Source organism: Vigna umbellata, chromosome 7, assembly GCF_029865625.1.
Source record: "Vigna umbellata cultivar VRB3 chromosome 7, Vumbellata_1.0, whole genome shotgun sequence".
NCBI classification, from domain to species: Eukaryota; Viridiplantae; Streptophyta; class Magnoliopsida; order Fabales; family Fabaceae; genus Vigna; species Vigna umbellata.
The window spans coordinates 47,605,452-47,629,254 of NC_142171.1; the positions used below are offsets into that span (position 1 = coordinate 47,605,452).

The window sequence follows — 23,803 nt, forward strand, 5'->3', positions numbered from 1 at the left end:
TGTACTTGACGGAATCATATGAAGAAACCGATCGCCAATAAATACTTAGCTTCTTAATGAGCTAAACCTCAAGGAAACCGAATGTCAGTTGAAGACTGAGCACTGTAGAGAGCGAACTCTATGGAGTTTGGACGAACGCTCTTATTATAAAGAAAGATTATGGAAACGAGAACGAGCGTCTGGTGTAAGACCGAGCACTTACTTAGTATGAGCGCTTGGTGTAAGACCGATCACTACTAAACTTATAGAAGAAAGACTTGATAAATATAATAAGATACCATTTAAATAGTGTTCACGAACGAACGAAATATACAAATACATATAGATATACTTAAGTTTACCATCAAACACCAAGGAACGAATATCCTTGGTTGAACGCTTATATACAGATATTACAGAATGAAGACGCTCGGTCCTCAACTGGAATTCTTTCCAAATGAAAGAATTCAGTTCCAACCGAGTCCACAGGAAAACCCAACGGTCAAAGATCTTCAGTGACGAACATCAATTTTCACATAAAACTCTAGACTTAGAATTCATAATCTTATTATTACATTTCTCAACATCTATCTTCATACATTCATACATCCATATCATAGTAAATATTCACACTTCATACAATCAAAACATATCAACAATCATACTTCATATTCATTCAGAAATCAACGAACGTACATCCATTCAAAACAAGAATCTTAATCAAATTATATAAGCTTCCCTTACCTCTAAGCGTGACCGAACGTTCACATAGACAGAATACGGTTTCACCACTACAAGTCCTTCTACCCTCAACGCGCAACAATTTCCAAACTAAACCAAGTAAAAACCAAAACACTATCAGAACCTCTCATTTTAGAAGAGTCATCAACACATGAAACCAGAACTTGGTTTGCATGTCTAGGAAACCACACAGCTGAGGGAGAGATGAACTTACCAGCTCGGAATCGAAAACTGATCGGTTCAAACGAACGCCCTCGACACTGGGAATGCTCAGGTGTGGTGTTTGATGATCAGAGGAAGAAAAGAGTAAGATTTTGTAGAGAGAAGATTAAGAAATCTTAGAGAGAAGGAGGGGGAAATGGTTTCAGAGATTTGGAGAAGAAGGTAAGCATGCAGAGAAGTGGCACAACATTTGAAAATTTGGCACTAACTACTGCCGTCACCAAAAGCGAACGTCCACTCTCCTTCAGCCACCTGTTTCCACTTTCTGATTTCCAGCTCCCCTTCCTTGACACATGTAATCCACTGAGATGGGGTTTCTATGGATTTTTAATGGTTCTGACAATATCTATTAGTTAAATTAAATTAACTAATTATATTTTATTTTATATTAATTTTAACTACAATGATACACATTTAATAGGTTTAATGTTTCAGTAAGTTTCTATTTTCGTCCAGAATCTCAAATAGGTCCCCTATTTGTTTGGTATCTCAATTAGATTCTTATTTTTGTAAAATTGAAACAAATAGAGGTCTTTCGTCAAATTGGACAAACGCCGTTTAAGAGGCCATTACGTGACATGCTGACAGGAGTATTTTAAATGAAGTGGCATGATATGTACAATAATTAGATTCATGTAACGTGTAATTTCTTATTTTTTGAATTAAAAAATTGGGAGAATTGCTTAATCAACTTCGTCTTCCAACTCTAGAACCATAATTCCTTTTCGTTTCTTTATGCCGCCACCATAACCCTAGCCACCGCCACTGCCTCACCAACTATCCACACAACAACCATCAACCTTCTCAACACCATGCATTGCTGCCACAAAATCTCCTCTCTCAGGCCACCATGCCACCATTAGCCACCACCTGCAACTATAATACAGAAATGCAACTCGTGTAAAAATTGTTGTCGCGAAACCAAATCACCATCATCATCTTCGCCCAACCTTCATCGCGACACACCTCCATCATTCTCACCATCACCGAACCTGCAAACCCAAAGCCAGAAAACGCACAAAACCCAAATCACTTCAACATGCCACCACCAAACCCTTAGGTTATCGGCGTTGTTAACCTTAATCCGCGCCTCCTTGCCGACACAAATTCAGGGTGAGGAGGAGCACGACGACGTGTCCGATAAGCCGTCCTCTGCTTCCTCCGATTCTTGCCGCTGAACCGCCGATTGCAGACTTCGTTCCTTTAGTTGCTGACTCCGAAACCCTACTTGTGTGGTTTGTTTCTGCAGCAAGGAGGCGAAGGATTCAGATTCAGAATGAATGGTTCAGTTTAGTGGAGTATGCCTGTGGAATGAAGAAAATCTGGGGTTGAATTTCCAGGTTTTTAAATTCTCCAGATGGAGACTTTTACGTTTGTGCATTGTTGTGTGTTGGATTGAATGTTTGATGTTTTGTTTGTAATTTGTAGTGACCGTGGTTGTACTTGGATATCTAGTTTCTTAGGTTTTGTTTGAAAATGTGCACGCAACTATTACTATTGTACTTATTTGTTTTGCTCACTTTGCCCTTAATTAAATTTGAATTAAATTTGATTTTCCCTCTTTGCACTCCATTTTTTAATACAAAATACACTTCACACACATTTTTAATGACACGTCAGATTAAACAATACCCTCAGCATGTCGCGTAACGCCATCTTAAACATCATTTGTCCAATTTGATGGAAGACCTCTATTTGTTTTAATTTTACAAAAATAAAGACTCAATTAAAACATCGAACAAGTATGAAACTTACTTGAGATTTTGGACGAAAATAAGAACCTATCAAACCATTAAACCTAATTTAATATTATTTCTTTTATTTATTAAAACATTATTTAATCTATCGTATCCATCAAATCATTAAAAACTTTACATGCACTTTCACATCTTTATTCTTTAAAATAAATAACACAACAATCCTCTCAAATTATAATTTGAATATGATGATATAAATAAAATATATCACTAAAATATATGAATAACCTTAAATATTAGATAATATCATCTTGTTATTCACACTGTCAGTATTAATTTCAACCCTATCAACTTTTAATTTTTAATAAATACAGAGACAACATTAACTCTAAAATATTTAAAAAATCACATTAAATAGTTTTGATAAATATTGGATGAAAAATAGTATTAAACTATTTTTTCAACTATCAAATATAACATTAATATACTTTTTCCGTTTAACAAAAATACTTAAAGCAAGTGGTAATTAATAAAATATCAAAAAAGATTGAAAAACTGATTAAATTTTTATTAAAAGTGAAATTCAATCAGTAACATAAATAAATAATAGATTTAAAAAATAATTAAACCTAAACTTAAACTATTTGGTGGCTCAATTGAGGACAAAACGCGGAAATGAGTGACGACTATAGCTATCCCTTTCACTTATTAAAACTTGACATCTCAGTCTGAGTCTCAGTTCCTCATCTTTCTCTTCCCTCACACCATTTTCAGGTTGCATTCCAATCTCCTTCCCTTGTTCCCATATCTTTCAATTTTCATGTCACTTTTCACTTCATTGCTTGTTTGCTTTCCACTCATGCATGTTTTCTTGTGAAAGAACTTCATTTTTGACGGTTGGGTTTCTCGAATTTATTTTGCTTTTTTTTTTCTTTCATATGAATGTTATTTCAAACTTCTTAAACATGTTTGATGGAACTGAGAAATTGGTATGAGTTTGGATCTTATGCTCTACCCTTTTACTAACCGGATATTATTATCAATTTATGTTCCTGAGATATTGAAAATTTCTGAACTTTCTTGCCCCTTCAACCTGGGGTTAGGTTAGGTGAGGTTGAGTTATGTATTAAGGTCTTTCTAGGGAGGAATAATGTGTTTTTCTGCAGTTTTATGCTGTCTTAGTGGAGGTTCTTGTGCTTTTGTAGGATTTGAAGCATGGCAGATTCAAAATCAGGATTGAGGAAGCCCGTATTTACCAAGGTGGATCAGCTTCGCCCTGGGACAAGTGGGCACACTTTAACTGTGAAAGTGGTCAATGCTAAGATGGTGATGCAGAAAGGTCGTTCTGATGGTCCTCAGTCCCGTCAAATGCGAATTGCTGAATGTTTGGTTGGTGATGAGACTGGAATGATCATATTCACTGCCAGAAATGATCAAGGTATATATGTTTTATTGCTTTCACAAAGCTGTCCATATTCATGTTTTCTGTCATTGCATGGTGTTTTTCTATTGTTCTCATTGTGTTTTTCTTTGGCTGGGTGAAGGGGCGTTATTTATTTGGTTGTTTTGCACTGAATAAGTGCATGTCATGTGTCTAGTGTCCTGTTTTGTCCATTTTTTGGCCATCTTCCATTTCCATTTCTGTTTTGATGTCGGTTAGTTCTGGACATTCATCTGTCCAGGGACATGCATTAGTTGCTTTATTCTGTGAATTTCATGTGCATCTGTAGTTACTGCTTGTGGTATGTACCGTGAACTGACGGTGAATTGTCCTGAGCTATAACAGATACTTCACTTTGCTTATCTATGCAGTTTTGGATGTATAAATCACCAAAACCACTTCTATTTTTTTTTCTTACATATCTGATACTGCTTGCTATTATGAGATGCCTGAATTCTAATTAAGTAGAATAAGATATTCGGTGTACTGAAATATATAAGAGCTACCAATGAGATGCCTAAATTCTAATTAAGTTGAGTGAAGTGTCAACAAGTGAAATGTTGTAGAGAAGGTGTGATGGTGTTGGATCTTGGAGATGTGCTGATAGGGATTTGAGTATTGTAGATCTAAGTCCCTCATTGAACAATAGGAGATGCTTGGTGGAGTATGTAAGTGTTTGGATTTGATATGTTTTGGTGAAGTGTCAAGTCTGCAAAGCATTTTATGAAAATTCAATGCAACTATATGAAACATACAAGGATGTGCGATGAAGAAACATTGTCCCTAGATATACCAAATATACAAATTGTTCTCTTTGTAAATGATTTTAAGAAAGGAGTGAGATTTATGGTAGTATTCATATATGTAAATGGTAGAAAGTAATTTATGATGCAATGGGTTATAATTTTGTATTTAATTTAGCAATATATAAGAAAGATGTTTTAAATTTTGATTTGCAGAATTGTAGTTACATATTTATTATGTCTTATGAATTTTTAGATATTTTTAAATATGTATCATACCCTCCATATCAAACATGATATGTATCCGATATGCATAATGTATCTGTGCATCATTGGTCTTGAACGTTTATAGATTTGCTTTTTAAAAGAAACTTCTATAAAAGATATATACTTATTCAGTTAGTGGAATTTTATAGAGAATTTACCATATGAAGTCTTCCGGAAGTCCCAGGTTTGTAGTTAATTGTGCACTAGATGATCTAAATAACTGCAAAAATTTATGCAATAGAGGAATCAGTGTAATTGCTGTTGCGTGTTTTTCTTGTTTCTTGTACCCAAAATATCCTAATTAATGTCCATTTTTATTTTCTTGCAGTAACGTCATCAACCATATACACTTTTTGTCTCAAAATTTTATAGAAATTAGGATAAAATAAGGAATAATCTGTCTTTTCTTATTTGTGTTTAGCATATATTTAAACCAGTCTGTTGTTAACTTGTTATCCGACTAAAAAAGCTCAAATTCCTGTTTGGCAGCATTTGGTAACAATAGAAAGATCTCTATATAACGTACACATATAGTTATTGTTAGAATAATTACTAAGTCTACTTGTTAGTGTTGTCAGTAGGACTAAAATAGGGGGTAGTGTGTTGGGTTATCTCTAATCATTGTACCTAGCAGTCTAGGACAGTGACTTGACCTTCTATCTCTCTATTGTATCAACTCTTTATCTATATAAATAACAGAACATGAGAGGTGTCTTTTAAGCCCTCAAGAACATATTTTTATCTCAAGTTGGTATCAGAGCAGGTTCATCCAGCTCTGGTTTCTATCCTAAAGTGGTCCACCAGCTTTGTCATTGTTGTTTGCATCTGTCCGGTGCCCATTACCGCCGTCCGTGGTTGTCTTGCCACTGTCTGCAGCTGTCAACTGCAGTTTGAAGCTCTTCAACTTGGTTCTCTGCCATCTCGCATCTGTCCGCCACCATCCGCTGCCGTCTGCCGCCGTCTGCCGTCACTGTTCCGTCCGGCGACCACTGGATCTGGTTCGCCTCTTCACGCGACGACCAACCCCACCGGTGCCAGCATTTGATTCTTCCCCACGCTCCGCCACGCGCCGCTTCTTTGTGCGCTGCGAACAGGCGCGTGCAGCTCACGCGCCGCCCTCTGGCCGCCGGAAAGTCACCGCGACACCTCTATAGCCGTCGCCTAGACCTCCTCTCTCTACTCTGCCCCTCAAAACCCTGCTTCAGTGAGGTCCAGAAGCTCCCCTTGAAGAAAACCCTAAGAAACCCCTAGGGTTTTCTAGTTCCTCTCGGTTTTCTGGCTCCTTTCTGGTTCCTCTCCTATTTTTATCAACAATGGCGTCTGGAAGTGTTCTTTCTTTCTCTGGAAGTCCCTCAATTACATCCGAAAAGCTAAACGGAAAGAATTACCTCTCTTGGTTTGCTGCCGTGGAAATGTGGTTTCTCGGTCAAGGACATTATGACCACCTTGAGCAGGATGGAAGCCAAGTACCTTCTGAAAAAGCTGAACAATGGAAACAAGCAGATTTCCAATTGTGTGCCCTATTGTGGCAATTTGTGGAACCCCGACTTTTGATATCTCTTAGAGCCTTCAAAACATGTCACTCTTTTTGGAAGAAAGCTCAAAGCATTTATGCTAATGATATTCAACGTCTCTATGATACAACAAACAAGCTTGCATGTCTCAAAATGACAGACCATGATATGGTCTCCTTCATGACTGAAGCCCAAGCAACTGTGGAAGAGTTGAGAATGTTCTTGGAAGTGGAATCTTCGGAAGACATCAAGAAGAAGCTTGACAAGTATTATATGGTGATGATCCTCCGTGCTTTACACCCTGATTTGAATCATATCAGAGATCAACTTCTGACAAGTCATGAGGTCCCTTCCTTGGAAGCCTTGACCACACGTCTTCTTCGTGTTCCAGTGCCTCAATCTCAAGAAGCTCCTGAAACAATGGAACCATCTGTCATGGTTGCTACGCGGGGAAGAGGAGGACGGGACACTAGAGGAGGAGGACGTGGAGGTAGGGGATGTCCACAGTGCACTTACTGTAAGAGGATGGGTCACACCCAAGAAAACTGCTACTCCTTGCATGGTTTTCCTTCAAAAACAGCCAATATCTCTAAGGCTGAAACTCCCACTTCCAACTCCAAGTTCACTGAGGAAGACTATCAAGAGTATCTGCGATTAAAGTCTAACAGCTTGGAGCAATCATCTCAATCCCCAAGTACATCCACAACTTGCATTTCTCAATCCATGGAAGGTCAAAATTCATGGGTAATTGACTCGGGTGCTTCTGATCACATCTCTGGTAATACCTCATTGTTCTCAACCCTTTCCCTCCAAGAAAAACCCCATTTCATTACTCTTGCAAATGGCTCTAAAACTTGTTCAAAGGGAGTCGGTAAAGTCTTTAACCAAAATGTTACATTGTTCAATAACTTTCAATTCAAAATCTTTTGTTATACAGGAGCGTGGCTCGGGGAGACAGATTGGAGAAGGATATGAAGCTGGAGGTTTATACCATTTTGGATCTCGTCCACGGGTATCCTGTGTTGCAGCTCTTCCCCCTAAAGTGTTACATGACCGATTTGGCCACCCTCACTTGTCAAAGTTAAAAAAGATGTGTCCTGAACTTAGTGGTCTTCAGACTTTAGAATGTGAGTCTTGTCAACTAGGAAAACAGGTTAAATCTGTCTTTCCTAAAAAGTCTCAATCAATGTGTAATTCTAGTTTTTCTATTATTCATTCTGATGTCTGGGACCTAGTCGCGTCTCTTCTTTTGGTTTTAGGTACTTTGTTACCTTTATTGATGAGTATTCTGGATGTACTTGGGTTTATCTAATGAAAGATCGCTTTGAATTGTTATCCATCTTCACATCCTTTTTGAATGAAATCAAGAACCAATTTGGTCAAGTGATTAAAATCTTAAGTGATAATGCCAAAGAGTATTTCTCATCCAATTTTTCTGCAATCCTTAGCTCCCATGGTATTTTGCATCAGTCCACTTGTCCTCATACACCCCAGCAAAATGGTATAGTCAAAAGAAAAAATAGACACTTAGTTGAAACTGCTCGTACGCTTTTGCTTGGTGCCATATACCTGTCCATCACTGGGGGATGCCATCTTAACCGCCTGTTTTCTTATTAATAGGATGCCCTCCTCCTCTCTCAATAATAAAGTCCCTTTCTCCATTCTCTTTCCCAATGATCCTCTCTTTCACACCCCTCCTCGAGTTTTTGGTTGTGTATGTTTTGTTCACGACATGTCTCCGGGGCTAGACAAGCTCTCCGCTCGTGTGATCAAATGTGTCTTTTTGGGCTATTCTCGGCTTCAAAAAGGGTACCGGTGTTACTCTTCTGAAACCAAGAAGTACTACATGTCTGCCAATGTTACATTCTTTGAACAGACACCTTTCTTCTTTCCATCTGTTCAAGATGTCCATATCCTCCAACATGTCCTTCCTCTTCCAGTAGTTGAGTCCAATATCTCTAATGTCATTGTCAATCCAAGTCATGCTCAAGGTCCTCCCGAACCTTCCTCTCCACATATTGATATCTTCCGACACAGTACCCCGATGGGTAGTCCTCTTCTAGAAAATGGTGGATCTCCTCCTTCAGATTCTTCTCCCTCATCGCCTCCTGCCACGCCTCCTGGTGAAGATGATTCTGGTTGGCCCATTGCTCTCAGAAAAGGTACTCGTTCCACTCGAAACCCTCATCCCATTTATAATTTTCTTAGCTATCACATATTGTCGCCCTCCTTTTATTCCCTTTTATCCTCAGTGTCCTCTGTGGTTATACCCAAAAATGTGAAAGAAGCACTTGATCATCCTGGATGGCGACAAGCCATGATTGCTGAAATGCAGGCTCTTGACCACAGTAATACTTGGGAGCTTGTGCCACTTCCCCCGGGCAAAAAGGCTGTTGGTTGTCGATGGGTCTTTACAATTAAAGTTGGCCCTAATGGTGACATTGATCGACTCAAAGCCCGACTAGTTGCAAAAGGGTACACTCAGGTGTATGGCCTTGATTATTGTGACACATTTTCTCCTGTGGCCAAGATGACTACCATTCGTCTGTTCTTTGCAATGGCAACAATTCGTCATTGGCCACTTCATCAAGTGGATATCAAGAATGCCTTTCTCCATGGTGATCTTGAGGAGGAAGTTTATATGGAGCAACCTCCTGGGTTTGTTGCTCAGGGGAGTCTGGTATGGTTTGCAAATTGCATCGATCTCTATATGGGCTCAAGCAATCACCATGTGCTTGGTTTGGAAAATTCAGCTCCATTGTTCAGAAATTTGGGCTAAAACGCAGTGAAGCAGATCATTCAGTCTTTTATTATCACTCGTCTCTCGGGAAATGTGTTTACTTAATTGTATATGTTGATGATATCGTTATTACAGGGAATGATACTGCTGGAATATCTCAATTGAAGGAGTACTTGTGTAGACATTTCCAAACCAAGGATCTTGGAAGCCTCAAATACTTCTTAGGCATTGAAGTAGCTCAGTCAAAAGATGGAGTTGTAATCTCCCAAAGGAAGTATGCTCTAGATATTTTGCAAGAAACATGCATGATTGTAGACCGGTTGAGAGTCCCATGGACCCTTATCAAAAATTAACAACAGAAGAATGTGAGTTATTCTCCGACCCAGAGAGATATAGGAGGCTGGTTGGAAAACTAATCTATATCACTATTACAAGGCCAGATCTATCTTTTGCGGTTGTGGTGGTTAGTCAGTTCATGCAAGCTCCATGTGTTGGCCATTGGAATGCTATCATTCGCATTCTAAGGTATCTGAAAAAGGCTCTCGGGCAAGGGTTGTTATACGAAGAAAAAGGAAGCCTTCAGGTATCAGGATATTGTGATGCCGATTGGACAGGTTCTCCTATTGGTAGACGATCTACTACTGGATATTGTGTTTTCCTTGGAGGAAACATTATCTCATGGAAAAGTAAGAAACAGAATGTAGTGGCTCGATCAATAGCGGAAGCTGAATATAGGGCAATGGCGTCACTAACATGTGAACTTATATGGGTGAAACAGTTCCTTCAAGAGCTTAGCTTCTGTGACATCCAGAGTATGAAGATGTATTGTGATAACCAAGCTGCTCTTCACATTGCATCAAATCCAGTGTTTCACGAGAGGACTAAGCATATAGAAATTGATTGTCATTTTGTTCGGGAAAAGTTATTGTCAAAAGAAATATGTACCGAGTTTGTTGGATCAAATGACCAACTCGCAGATGTGTTGACTAAGTCATTAAGAGACCTCGGATCGAGTTTATTTGTTCCAAGCTTGGTACATACAATCTGTATGCTCCAGCTTGAGGGGGAGTGTTAGAATAATTACTAAGTCTACTTGTTAGTGTAGTCAGTAGGACTACACTAACAGTCTAGGACAGTGACTTGACCTTCTATCTCTCTATTGTATCAACTCTTTATCTATATAAATAACAGAACATGAGAGGTGTCTTTTAAGCCCTCAAGAACATATTTTTATCTCAAGTGTTATCAAAGGAAAAGGTAATTTTTAGTTGTAGGAAAACGGAGTTTCTTAGTAATCTAAATCTTCTGATATGTTTCAGGGTCTCTCCCAATTCACTGTGATCTATTTTTTTGGTTCTTGTGAGTGTCTTGATTATTTTATCCAATTATTTGTGTATTATGTGTTGTATTTAGAAATGACATGAATATCATAAAACTTCTGTTGCTGTATAGTTAATCTATATTGTCGATCAAGAGTACATTCACATGCCTATTAGAGTAGATCAGTCCTACAATTAGTTAAATCTGAGTAAATTTGCAGTTGTTGACATGTGTTAATGTCCTTTGGTTGGTGTACACGTATGTGTAATGGAGAATTTTTACATCCTTGAGGATATGATGGCATACTTCTCTTTTGCAATGATAAAGCAAAATTTTGTGCTATGTATCCTGCACTGTCGGTGATAAATGATTCAACGATAAATATAAAAAAAAATGATAGATTTTCCTCCCTTCTAATGTTGAAATGTTTCTTTGCTTCTGTATGGTATGGTTATTTTCCTTGAACTCAGAGAAGGTGTAAGACTTGAAGTACTGGGGAGATATAGAAATGAAAAAATGATGTAATTGGGGGAAGAATGGTAGCAAAAGACACAATGTCATTCAGGGCCTTCCCATATTTTGCCTGTGTCTTTTTTTTTTTTTCCGGTAAACTACATTTCAGGATCTAGGGCAGAGAAGCCCAGCTTTGTGTTATTTTTTTCTTTAAGTTATTGCATTCTGGTTTATACTACTTTCTTGGTTCAACTAAAATATATCAAGGTCTCATCGGTAATATTTTTGTTTAAGAGTGGTTGTCTAGAATTTGTACAGTGTTTTAGTGTAGTTACTAAAACTTAACTGGCTGATTCAATTGGGAATTAGTTAGGTCACTTATCTAAACAACATAAAAAAAATGGTGGAGAAAAAGACTAGTTAAAAGGTATCCAAAACCAGGTAAGAACCACTGCAAAAAACTGATTAAACTTTGCCTCAAATATTTTTATTTTTTATTCTAAAACATGTTTAAAATAATTAAATGATCTTAGGTTTATATGTAAGATCTATCTATAGATTGCTATTTTTTTTTTGTTTTTTTACTATGTATGAATCATTACATCCATATAAATTGCTATTTTTCTTTTAATTTTTACCTAATTTATTTTGCATTAGTTTATTGCTTGTTATATTATAATATTAAAAATATTTATATTGTTATACTGATTTAACCACAATTGAAGCCGATCAATGTGCAGTTTTGAAGACTTTGGTTTAGTTTTGTTGAGTTTCGTAATTGACAACGCTTTTTAAACTCTTGCTTTAGTTAAAAGTTTCATTATGTATTCCCTCTCTATTTCACTTCTTCAGGCCATGGGGACATGCTTGATAGTTTATATTATGTAATTCTTGAGTTTTATGCTTTTCGCTATATTATTGCAACTGAAGACAAGAACTCAAATTCTCAACAATGGTGGGATTATTATTGATTAGAACAGCTTTTTTATCTTATTTATTATTGGCATTTTAAATAGTAAGATAAGTCCTGGTTGTGGTTTTTTGTTTATCTTAATGAATACTTGAAATGCAATTTTATTCAATTTCTTTGTTTCTCAGTTATTGTTGTTGTGAAGTTTAGCAAGGCTTTACAATTTTAGTCATATATGTGAAATTGGTGGGAAAATGATATATAACCAATTCCTTGTGCACTTGCTTGACATGTGAGTATTGTTTTTTCCAACTCAGGAGTTTATATAACTACTGGTTGTATGGGTTTTGTATCGCTACTAAAGAATGACTTTTAGGGTTGAATTGGGCTTACTTAGTCTAGGATAATCAGGAAATAATGTGTGGGTTTTGTATCACTACTAAAGAGCTGTTTTTCGGGTTGAATTGGGCTTACACAGTCTAGGATAATCAGGAAATAATGTGTGTTCCAGTTTCTAACAACGTTTTGTATGCTCTTTTGGATATATCTATTACTTAAGCTGTGAGCAGAAACAAATTAAGTTGAGGTTCTTTGGGGAATGGGAGCGGGTGAAGAGAGTTTGAGAAGAAAGTTAGAAACGAACAAGCTCTCTTCCTTGCTAACATTAAGGAATGAAGCAGAATTGCAGATGCAATATTGCTTATTCCTGTTTATTACTTGTTCCTGCCTTTGAATTCTCCCTATGGCTGAGGTCTGATAAGTGTAGAACTAAAAGAGAAACTATGTTTACAGATGCGAAGTTTTGAAAGAAAGAGTAGCAAGCATGAAGTGGAAGTGTATGCCTGCTGATTGCTTTCTTTTACATTAAGACTGTCATTTTTTCATGATAGTGGAAGTGTGGAATGTGTTTTTGGACCATTACTTTCACTAATAGAAAAAGTTCAGTATTCTCATGATATTATAGGGATCATATATGACGGAGAACTTAAATTTAATAAGTAATAGAAAAAAGTAATTACCATTTAGGAAAAAAATAACCAAATCAGTGGTTTGAAATGCTAAAATTAATTGGAACCGATTTTTTCCCCTAAAAGTAACGAGACCAGTTCCCTGCACAAATAAATGCAGAAAATAAAAGATCCCGAGTTCTGTAGATGCACAAAATCTCTAGCCCAACCGCATGCCCTTTTCTTCTCTAGTCATATCTACCCTGTTGTTTCTTTCTCCTTTTAATCACCTTCTCTTCAACTTAATTACACATGTTTCCCTCGGAAATTCTGATACTCACTTAGTTTCTCTTCCCTTTAGCTACCCTGTTGTTACTTACGGTCCATATTTTGGTCTAGTGCCTAATCTTATTTACTTATAACTCCGTTGCTATGACTGTTTATATTTGTAAGTGTTAGATTGTATTGTAATTCTCCCTTGATAATAATAGCGTAATAGTTGTCAACTTGTATTCAACATGAAAGTTAAACTGATGTTTTAGGTTGGAAGTTGAACAACAATCTTGAAAATATTTTATGTAGAATTTTCAAATTAAATTGCAATCTAAACGAATATTTAAAGTATTGATTTGGAATAAGTTGAGTATTGTATTTTTGGCTGAGATGATGAACAATTTGTCATGTTTCCAATTTTGTTTATGTTCAGTGGATTTGATGGAAGAGGGTGCTACTGTGATCCTGCGAAATGCCAAAATTGACATGTTCAAAGGATCAATGAGGCTTGCTGTGGACAAGTGGGGCCGAGTGGAAGTGAAAGAACCTGCTAGTTTCACTGTTAAGGAAGATAACAACTTGTCTCTCATCGAGTATGAACTTGTGAATGTTGTTGTAGAATGACTTGTTGGGACATCCTGGAATTTCTAATGAGAATAAAACAAATCCAGCAAAGAAATCTAGCTTTCTTTCATTTTGTATCCGAGACATCTAATCATGCTCTTCACAGTTCACCTTAGTCTAGGAATAGGATTTGAGAAGCCAGTAGTATCAAAAGTTGCTTCTTACTGTTGCAGCAAACTATGGATCTTGTAGCTTCAACCATTGAACAGATGCATGTGTAAGTGCAGCAAGAAAATGGGAACTGGCTTTCAGATCATACTTTTTTGTTGTGCTATATCTATTGACATTTTAGATTATATCTATCTTCATCTACCATGGATTATATCTATCTAAGTATTATGTATGGTTGGTGGGTGTTTATACTTGATATAATCCATGTTTAACCTCATTCTGACTTACCAATAACCTCTTTAACCCCTGCTGGGTGCTGCCCTGTCAAGTTGGGCCTCTCTCCATTTTATCATGTTTTTCTTAAACTATATACAAATACTTTTATTTTTGTTATGATTATCCCTTAAACTTTTTCCCTGATTAGATGATTATATATATTTTACCGAAGACAAAAATTATCAAAATCTCTTGATTTCAAAGTTTATACTATCTTTAGGTCAAAATAGTTCCGTTTTTGGACATGAGAGTTAGTGCTTTATCTATAGATGAAATAATTACAAATTATTTTTATTTTTCTAATCTTAAAATAAAAATTTAAATAAATATCACAAAGATAATAACTATCTATTAAATTTCTTATACAGCAGCAGGATTTATCAATAAAATTTAAAATGAAATCAGAGTGAATTTAAGTGAGTCCATAACTTTAGGTTGAACTTTTGGATAGTATTCAGTTTTGAGTATCGGGTCGGACTTATTGGAAAGGTGTGTGTGTGTGTGTATATATATATATATATTTTTTTTTATTTCTTTTATACATTTGATTTAAAAATTGAACAGGAAAATGATTAAATATTTTTGCTTTTCTAAACAAAAGGGACGGCAGGCCAGGCCAATGTCATTGGCAATTCATGATACATAATAATTAAAAATACATAAAACTTGAAGACTAATTATACAGAGGTAACATTATTTGGTGCAAATGTGGACGAGTAATAAACATCCAGTAATGTTCTAGTGGGATAATGTGCAAAATTACGTTATGTGTATTGCTGCAACTGGTTATAATGCAAAAAAATAAATAAAATGATTTGACAATTTCTTTTGAAACTCAAGGTCCTGCAAACGAAAATCCAAAGCGTATGTTAACAGAATTTTACTAGCATGTGATGATTTTGCATATTCTGGTCTGAATAAAGTTGCATACTTTAATCAAGAATGGAGTGTGTGAACTGTTGGGGCTGTCCAAAACTAATAATTCAACACAAGTCATGAAGCATTCTTCATTGTGTTGACAATGATAATGTGAGGCACCACTAAGGACTTATCTTTGGGCTTCTGGTCTAAGCAAACCATACCCTACACCAATTCAATCATCTCTACTCAGGTGAAACAAGAACACCCACATGAGTTACTATACTCTCAATGTTGTGAATGTTAGAAAATACTTAGAAAATTAACATTTAGTGGTGTTAAGTTTATCGAGAAAGAGGGTTTTTAAAGATATACTGAGTTTACTCACATGACGTTATTTTTTACTAAAAGAATTTAAGACAATGAGTTAATGAGTCTTCACTTTTATATGTTATTTTACTCTCTCGTTTTTATTCAACATGAAACCTACTCATACTTAAATTCGAAAAATTTAATGTTGAAGGGAAAATAATACCAAAATATCCAATAAAGAATCTAAAGGGTACAATTAATATAAGCAGGAAGACAAGGCATGAAGGGTGTGATTAAGGCAATATTTTAATTAAGGTGAGTATATAAGGGTTGTAAGTAGAGACATTTAAGAAGAAAATGAAAGCATGGTCTATGCATCTTCATGTACCATACATACCTACCTTTTAGGAGATAGTGGCTTAGTTGTAGAGAAGAAAGGATGAAAAACAAGTGGGCATGCTGGAATAGTAGGTCCTACACTAATTTATAATACCACACACCATCTTAATTTGTCTTTGTACCAAAGTGACTCAAGCTCCATACGTTATCATGATACCCTTTGAACAAGCAAAAGGACCACTCACTCACATGGCTAATACAAAGGAAAATGTAATGAAAAAGAGAAGAAGATCGTTGACGAAGAAGAGGAATGGATGGAAACAAAAGCAGAAAGAAAGGTTTTCATAGGCAACAAAATGTGACGAGTGATGAACGTCATGATAGTTGCATATGAAATTGGTAATGTTGGTGAAAATTTTGGAAGGTAGTGAGTGGTGCCTCATAACTACCACCTTAAAATATGTAGTTTGTATAGTTGATTCGGGACAAATAGATACCGACATTAGGATGAGATAAACCAAATAGGTTTAACCATATATGTCTTCTACATTGTTTAGGCTAGAGCTCACTTAGGGTTTCTAACTAATGCTAAAGCTTTACCAAATGGGGCATGCCATTTTAGTTTTATTCACTCTTATCATTACCTTATACTTGTATACAACTCATGTTCTTTTTTAATCAAAAGTGTCATTTTTTGTATTACTCTTTCACTTGCTAAATGTAAGAATTTTTCATTCAAATACCACACATATACTAAAAAAATAATTTTAATAACACATTATGTTAAATATTTACATAGACAGTACATTTTTTTTTTCATGTCAAAATGTGAATTGTGATCGGAAGGAAACTGTTTGAGAAACAAATTAGAATTCCGTTTCTAAATAATCGAATTTTGATTTTTTTTCTTTTTTTTGTTCAAAAGGAGGATGAGATTTTCTAAAAAAGAAATTATAAAAAATAACAGAGTTCATAATTTTCTTATACCGAATTCTAACTTTAATGAAATCGTAGTATGTGTAAATATTTAACAAAATATCTTATCCAGCTTAACCATATATGTATACAACTTTTGTTTTTTACTCATCATATATATTTACACAAATAAAGCCATATTACTTTTTGATTCATTAAAGTTTATGGATATGCAGTGCAAAATTGTTTACGTAAGTCTTATTGAGGATATTGGATACTTTTGGCTGTGGATAATATTCCCAACGATTCAATTTATAGGAGAATTATAAACAAAAACAAGCTGAAGAAAAAAAATGAAAACAATTACAAATCACACGAGAGTGATGCATTACATATTAAATGTCTAAATGTGTAGGTCTTTAAATAAAAGATACCAAAATACTTTAAAACAATAATTTTGGGGATTTTTGACTTATATTATTTTTTTAATATGGTAGTTCTAACTTCTTCTTTTTTTAAATTCCTACTTATTTAATTTTATTAAACTGTTATAATTAAGAATGATAAAAATATTTATATTTGTAAATATTTACAGATAAAATTTGTGATAAATAATTCATATATGGATGCATAGATATTTTAATTTTTTTTTATAAAAGAGTTGAGTACAGATGTGTTTAAAATTAAAATTATATTTATATTTTATTAAGTTAAATTTAATTAAAATTAAAATTAATTTATATTTTATTAGGTTAAACTTAATTAAAATTATATTTATATTTAATTTAATTTATATTATATTTTATAATTTTATTTAGATTTTATTTTAAAAATTTATAAAATATATACTTTTAAATATTCACCAATATTTTTAAATATATATATATATATATATATATATATATATATATATATTTTATACATCGAGTTATAAAAAACATTATTCATATCCGAATTGTAATTAGCATTTGAAATTACAAGAATTAGCAACATAATAGCATAATATTGTCTGGCGAAGATATACGGTGATTGGGTAATAATAGATGTACTCCAAGGTAAGACTTGCATAAGGATGTGACAAGACAGTAACAACTTTTATTGTTGGAGATTTATTGTTTAGCCAATAATGGCCTTCGGTTTGGGTGAGAGTGGTTGTGCAATAAAAAATAACAGTAACATTTTCAAACACTAAAATAAAAGTTATTTTACTTTTACTGTCTTATGGAAGTAATGACTAAAGAAATATATTTTGTAACAAAGTAATATATGAAAATTTTATTATTAACAATCACAATAATAATATGTATTAAAAATATTAATTTTCATACTTTTTAATAAGTACTCTATTGTTTTTAGTAATTATTGTAGCACAATTAAAATTAAACTTATAAGAATAAAACATAAATACTACACTGTAAATTATCAACAGTTATTAAGGAAGATAAATCCAAGGATGCACGGCTAGAATAGCAGTAAAGACAGCAAAACATGTTTGGTTTTAATTGGTTAATTAAAATTGGCGAAAACTATAGCTGGTGGTAATAACTAGTAATGCTTAGCATGCCAAAACAAATCTGTATAATTCGTCAAGAATAGTTGATATTGTGGATATTTATTATCTAAAATGGTGTTTTAATATTCATTTATAAACAGATTTTAATATTCATTTATAAACAAATTGATCGTAAGTATTATCGTTATTCATAAAAACTAAAAATAAAAATTTAATTTACATTTTATTATATTTAATTTAATTAAAATTAATTTATTTGTTATAAGATTAAATTTAATTAAAATTAAATTTCAATTTATATTATATTTTATATACCTTTTGTAATTTTATTTAAATTTTATTTTAATAATTTATAAAAATATATTTTTTTAAATATATGTATATATTCAAGGTATTTCGGATATCTACGGATTTTAAAATATCTGTAAATATTTTTTAAAAAAATATTGATGCAAGTAAGATTTAGTATTAGGTGGATTTTTTTTTTCGGATCAAATTACGGATATTCATGTTTGATCTAATTCGTTGTCATCATTATTCAAATAAGAGAATGATTATTGACAGAATTTTATACTGAATGAAAATAAGCAATGAAAGAACTTAGAAGAATAATTGCATATGATTCAAATTGAAGATTTTTCCCAGCATGCATGTAATATATAACTATTATTTGTGTTCTGAATGAGTGAAATTACATAAAATTTGCATCTTTTACACACCAAGAGAATTAAAATAATCAAATACCACCTTGAACTGCCTGAGTTATTTGACTAGTTGAATTTTTAAAACAGTTTCTCAATTGTCAACAAAGATTATGAAAACCACAGTACTTGTGTTTTGTTTTATGCAAAATGGCATGCTTCTTCACCATTTCTTGTCTTTGATTTACTTTTATACAAAGTAGATAATCGGTTTAATAGTAAGACTGTTCGCATCTCATCGATTTCCATAATGATGTACTAATCGGTTCTTAATCATGCATAATATATAGTATTAATGAATTCAAACCGAAAACCTTTTTGTGGTCCATAGCTATCAAATACCATGTGCATTTGAGGCTTCAATTTCAAGTGAAAAAAGGTTCAGTAATTCAGATCGCATTCAGTACATGACAGAGTTTGGCTTCACAGGAAAGTTTGATTTGATATCTTACTAACTCTTTGTAGGATGCATTTACAGATCTATTTTCTATACACATATTAAGATGATATTCTCTAACACTATGATTATCCAATCTTCAAGATTAGCATGAGTCATATATTCCACACTAGATAACACACTTTGCAGACTCATGAAACTTTGGTCTGCAAAGTGTTGAGATTTTGTACTAAAAACAGATGTTAAATACAGAATCCAGCACACTGATATTCTATGACATCATGTTGTAATTCACGTAGTTGACTAAAGGGAATAAGACTTTGGTTGTTGTTCTTTTCTCTTTCCACTCATGCATGCACACAAGAAGTAGAATCTTCCAGTGTGATGAAACAGAAGTTTGAAGGACATAGAAAATGAAAAAAAATAAGGAGGGAAGCATGAAGCACATGTTATTCTTATAATTAAACTAAACCATTTTTAATTGTAAGAGATGGCAGAACTTGAAATCATGCTTAATAACATTGTTTTGGTCCTAAAAAAGATAACCACATGACAGAAGTCTTGGCTTTAATCAAGCTACTGATTATTGACTTTGAAATTGATAGCCATTTCTCACCAGAGAAGTGAGTGTTTGATTGGATTGCCAAAATATTTTTGTGAAATGTAAAGACAAAGATGCTGCTTCACTCTGAATATAAGAGAACCAGTTACTTGGAACATTTCTTGCTTTTCTACTCAACAGCATGTGGAATGTTGACTTTTTCATTTTTTTTATTCTTCAAGGTTTAAAATATTGAAGAGGATGACACTTTCTCTGATGATACAGCTTAAGTGGTAAACTGACAAATCCCTCTGTCCAAAAAGAAAAGAGAAGTGAGATACACTTTGCAGCAGAATAAAAGAATATTATCAGGAAGGCACAGATTAGAGTTGCAGACTCTTTATTCTATACATATACTATAAAACAATTAAAGGTAAAAACTTACTAATGATTTGTCTTTTAACCAAGAAAAGAAAATGCACGTGGCATCACATGAACTCTAGAAGTTAACACGAAGAATTTTCCTCATTGAAAGTTGAAACAACTGTTTTGGTCTATGGAAGAATTTTGCTTAGTGTTCCTTTTGAAAGCTTGAACTGAACGTCATAATTGTTCCCACGCAAGAACTATAAGCAAAAGTTAACCAACTAATAGTTTTAGACACTCATTACTATATAAAGGGGGGTCTAAAAAATTATGTTTGACTTGTGGATCAGGATGCTCTGCTCCTAGCAAAGTGATTTTCTATTTCATTATGTAATCAATCATGGCACGTGATTAGGTTTTACTAATGCAGTCATGTTTCTTTTTGCTCCAATGAATGTTTCTGGGATTATTAGGTAATACTTAGTTTGTATCTTGTGGAACTTAAGAACATGCAATTTCAAAACAAATTTGTCATGTGTTAGAGGTCTAATCATATCAGTTACAGTTATGTTTTGCCCTCATGATTAATTTGCAGGCACGTTATGTGGTCCAATACTAAATAGGACAAGCCTCTACTTACATATCCATTAATCATTTTTCTTTCTCCGGTTAATTAGGTGGATATGATATCACTGATGGATCTAAATAAGAGAGAGTTTATCGGAAAAACACGATAACAATGAGATCTGAGTTCAACTCACATAAGATATTGATACCACTTCTTACTAAAAACCTTAAGATATCGAGTTTATGGGTCTCAACATGTGATTCAAACTTACACTTGCATTCTAAAAGAATCAATATATTATTAAGTAAAATTATTGTTAAAGCGTATTCCATTTTGTATATTAGAGCATAGAGAGAAAGACACAGATCATGAAGAGAATGCAGGAAATCAAGTTAGGCATGTGGGGTGCTGAGATAAATCAATGCTCTACAACTCTCCTTTTGCTTTAATAATGAAGTGAACATCTCTGAATAGTTGAAAAACACCAAGATAATGGAACACGTGGGAATCAGCGACACAGCTGCTGATATTGGCCAGAGACAATTTCAACTAGTGTGCTTGAAAACAATCCTTTTGTTCGAAGGATCACATTGGGTCAATGGCATCTATTATTATGTCTCACAATTACCTACATACAAATTCCATATAAAAAATATTTGACAATAATGATCCATTGAAAGATATTTTGTGGAAGAGGGGATAAACTGAATAAAACTATAGCAACTTAATCCGTTTCTTCTTGTTTGACAAAGTGCATAGCAGCATAGGTGCTAATACAGTATTATTTTCTGAATATATACCATTAACTGATTAAAGAAGATGGAGAATGCCAACAAGGAGAAGAGGGAATAGACGATATAGGATGAAGAACTGCAGCAACTTTCTGGGGCCAACTGATACGATATGTAGTACAAGAAATCATAAACTCAGAATAAATTCATCCAGAGATGTATTTGAAGCTATTCAAAATCACATCTGATGCATCAGACACCTACTTATAATTAATGAGGTTGCTTTGTACATATCAAGCTAAAAACCAAAAATATAGAACATAAATGATGGTGGGTGGTGAGAGGTACCTGTACCATGCCTAAATCATTGATGGATTTTAACTTTGGTTAATACTGAAATCCAAACGTGATCCATATTGAATAGAAATGAAAAAGTTAAGATAAAATACTCATAGATTCATTATTTTAAAGTTTTTGGTCGAAAGTAACGTGAATCTCTTAATAAATTTAGACTCGGATTTTTCAGGAACCCATTAATTAAAAATAAGAGTTGAATTAAATTCTTGTAAGAACATTGCTTAAAACACCAAACTCATCTAAAATTTGTCTAGTTAAATCACAGTGACCAATTGACCATTTGTTCAAAAGTCAAATGCTTAAACTTTGAACCAATTTGTTGACTACGCTTATCAGACATGCATGTACTTCCAAGTCTCATAATCATGACCCTCAGCATAGCAGAACTCATTTCCCATATCAATTCAGAAATTTCATTTTTTTTCATGTGCTGCAATACTGAAACTCATTGATGGATTCCACATATGGGGAAGTCGGTGATAGTGCCATTTCTGTCGTCATTTTGACATATTAAGAAGATCTTGACAACAGTCGATCATAATACTGAATATGAAAGAGAAGATTTACCTCTTTCTAAGCATTAACTTGGTCTTACAAAATTGTATGGTCCTTGTTCGATATGCAAGAGAGGCATGCATTTGGATGAGTTACCCTAATGATGAAAACTTTGCTTAAAAATTAGAGTTAAGAAAGACTGACCTGCATATGAATAAGAGTGATAAAATAAATTAAAGTTTAGCTGACAAAGTTCTCAAAATATATATTAAACAAAGGGTGAAATTTCTATGAAAAGAAGAGATATGCTCGTGGTTTTGTTTAGCTTGTGAACAAACACATGAAAAGTCACCATTCTGATTTCAACAGAGTTTCTTCCTGCTACTGAGATCAAGAACGTGACAGAACTAAAGACTGAATTATTATGTTCTGCAATTAAAGCTAAAGCTGAGAGAGGCATCAAGCAGAGAAAGGGAAAACACAAATTTTATAAACCAACATGTATCATAAATAAGAATCTTAGTTTATTCATGTTCTTTCTCTTCTTTCTAAGGCTTTTGTTCTTTAATTAGCTACTATTTTGTCAATCTATTCAATCAATTAATTGAACCCAACCAACAATCTAAAAAGGTGACCTTACCGAATTTGTGTCATTTTTTATACAGTTTTACCTCAAGGACAATGGTTAAAGAATTGGATAGAAAAATTATTAACTATTTAAATGAGACAAAAATATTTATAATAGGTGAGTATATATTTGGAAATACTCTATTTTTATAACAGGTGATGTATTCAGATAATTCAGAAAATAGCTATTGTTATTATCAATATTACAAGCATTATAATGTCACGTTCAAACTCATTTCTTTTCAGTGATAGCTTAAGACAAATTAGCCAAGGGAGGAAGAATGACGCACAAACAACACAAGTAAACATGTTCAGTTAAAGATGAATGGTGATACGTAAGAAGATACTTGTGATCTGAGAATGTTTTTACTGTAGGGATGTATCAATATTGAAGAAACTCAGTTTTGAACGAGAGATTTTTAAAATTTTAAGTATAAGTTTAAATCTTATATTGCGTGGAATGAATAAGTAAAAACATTATATAAAAGTGAAAACTATTAGTTGTATGTTTTAAAGGTTTTGAACTGAGAATTGTATCAATTCTTTACGTGATTAGGTTCAGATTTAATCAGTGTTGTATTTATTCAGGAAACTTTTTTCTTTAATAAACCTAAGAAATGTCACGTTCAAAGTCATTTCTTTCCTGTGATGCTTTGAGATAAACTAGCCAATGGAGGAAGAATAATGCAGAAAGAGCACAAGTACTTTTATTCTGAGTCTGGTACAAAATCCGTGTGCCATGAAATTGTTAAGAGCTTGACACGTTTAATTGTGGTAAAGGGGTGTTTCATTGTTTGACATTGAGCATTTGAAAGAAGAATTAGG

The 23,803-nt window shown here is 33.8% G+C and overlaps 2 protein-coding genes across 3 annotated transcripts; both read left to right on the forward strand.

Annotated features, from left to right (window-relative positions):
- Window positions 1-3,286: 3,286 nt before the first annotated feature.
- On the forward strand, window positions 3,287-14,167 carry LOC124819578 (uncharacterized protein At4g28440-like). 2 transcript variants are annotated; one of them, XM_088094261.1, is made up of 3 exons: window positions 3,287-3,413; window positions 3,845-4,077; window positions 13,681-14,167. In XM_088094261.1, exons 2-3 carry the CDS (start codon window positions 3,855-3,857, stop codon window positions 13,869-13,871), a joined length of 414 nt encoding a protein of 137 aa, XP_087950387.1. In that variant the 5' UTR covers window positions 3,287-3,413; window positions 3,845-3,854; the 3' UTR covers window positions 13,872-14,167. The 2 variants fall into 2 exon arrangements, with proteins under 2 accessions (XP_087950387.1, XP_087950388.1); XM_088094262.1 differs by having other exon boundaries at window positions 3,398-3,535.
- Window positions 4,086-7,583, forward strand: LOC148196459 (uncharacterized). The gene has a single exon (XM_088094260.1). It carries the CDS (start codon window positions 6,404-6,406, stop codon window positions 7,577-7,579), a length of 1,176 nt encoding a protein of 391 aa, XP_087950386.1. The 5' UTR covers window positions 4,086-6,403; the 3' UTR covers window positions 7,580-7,583.
- Window positions 14,168-23,803: the final 9,636 nt, after the last annotated feature.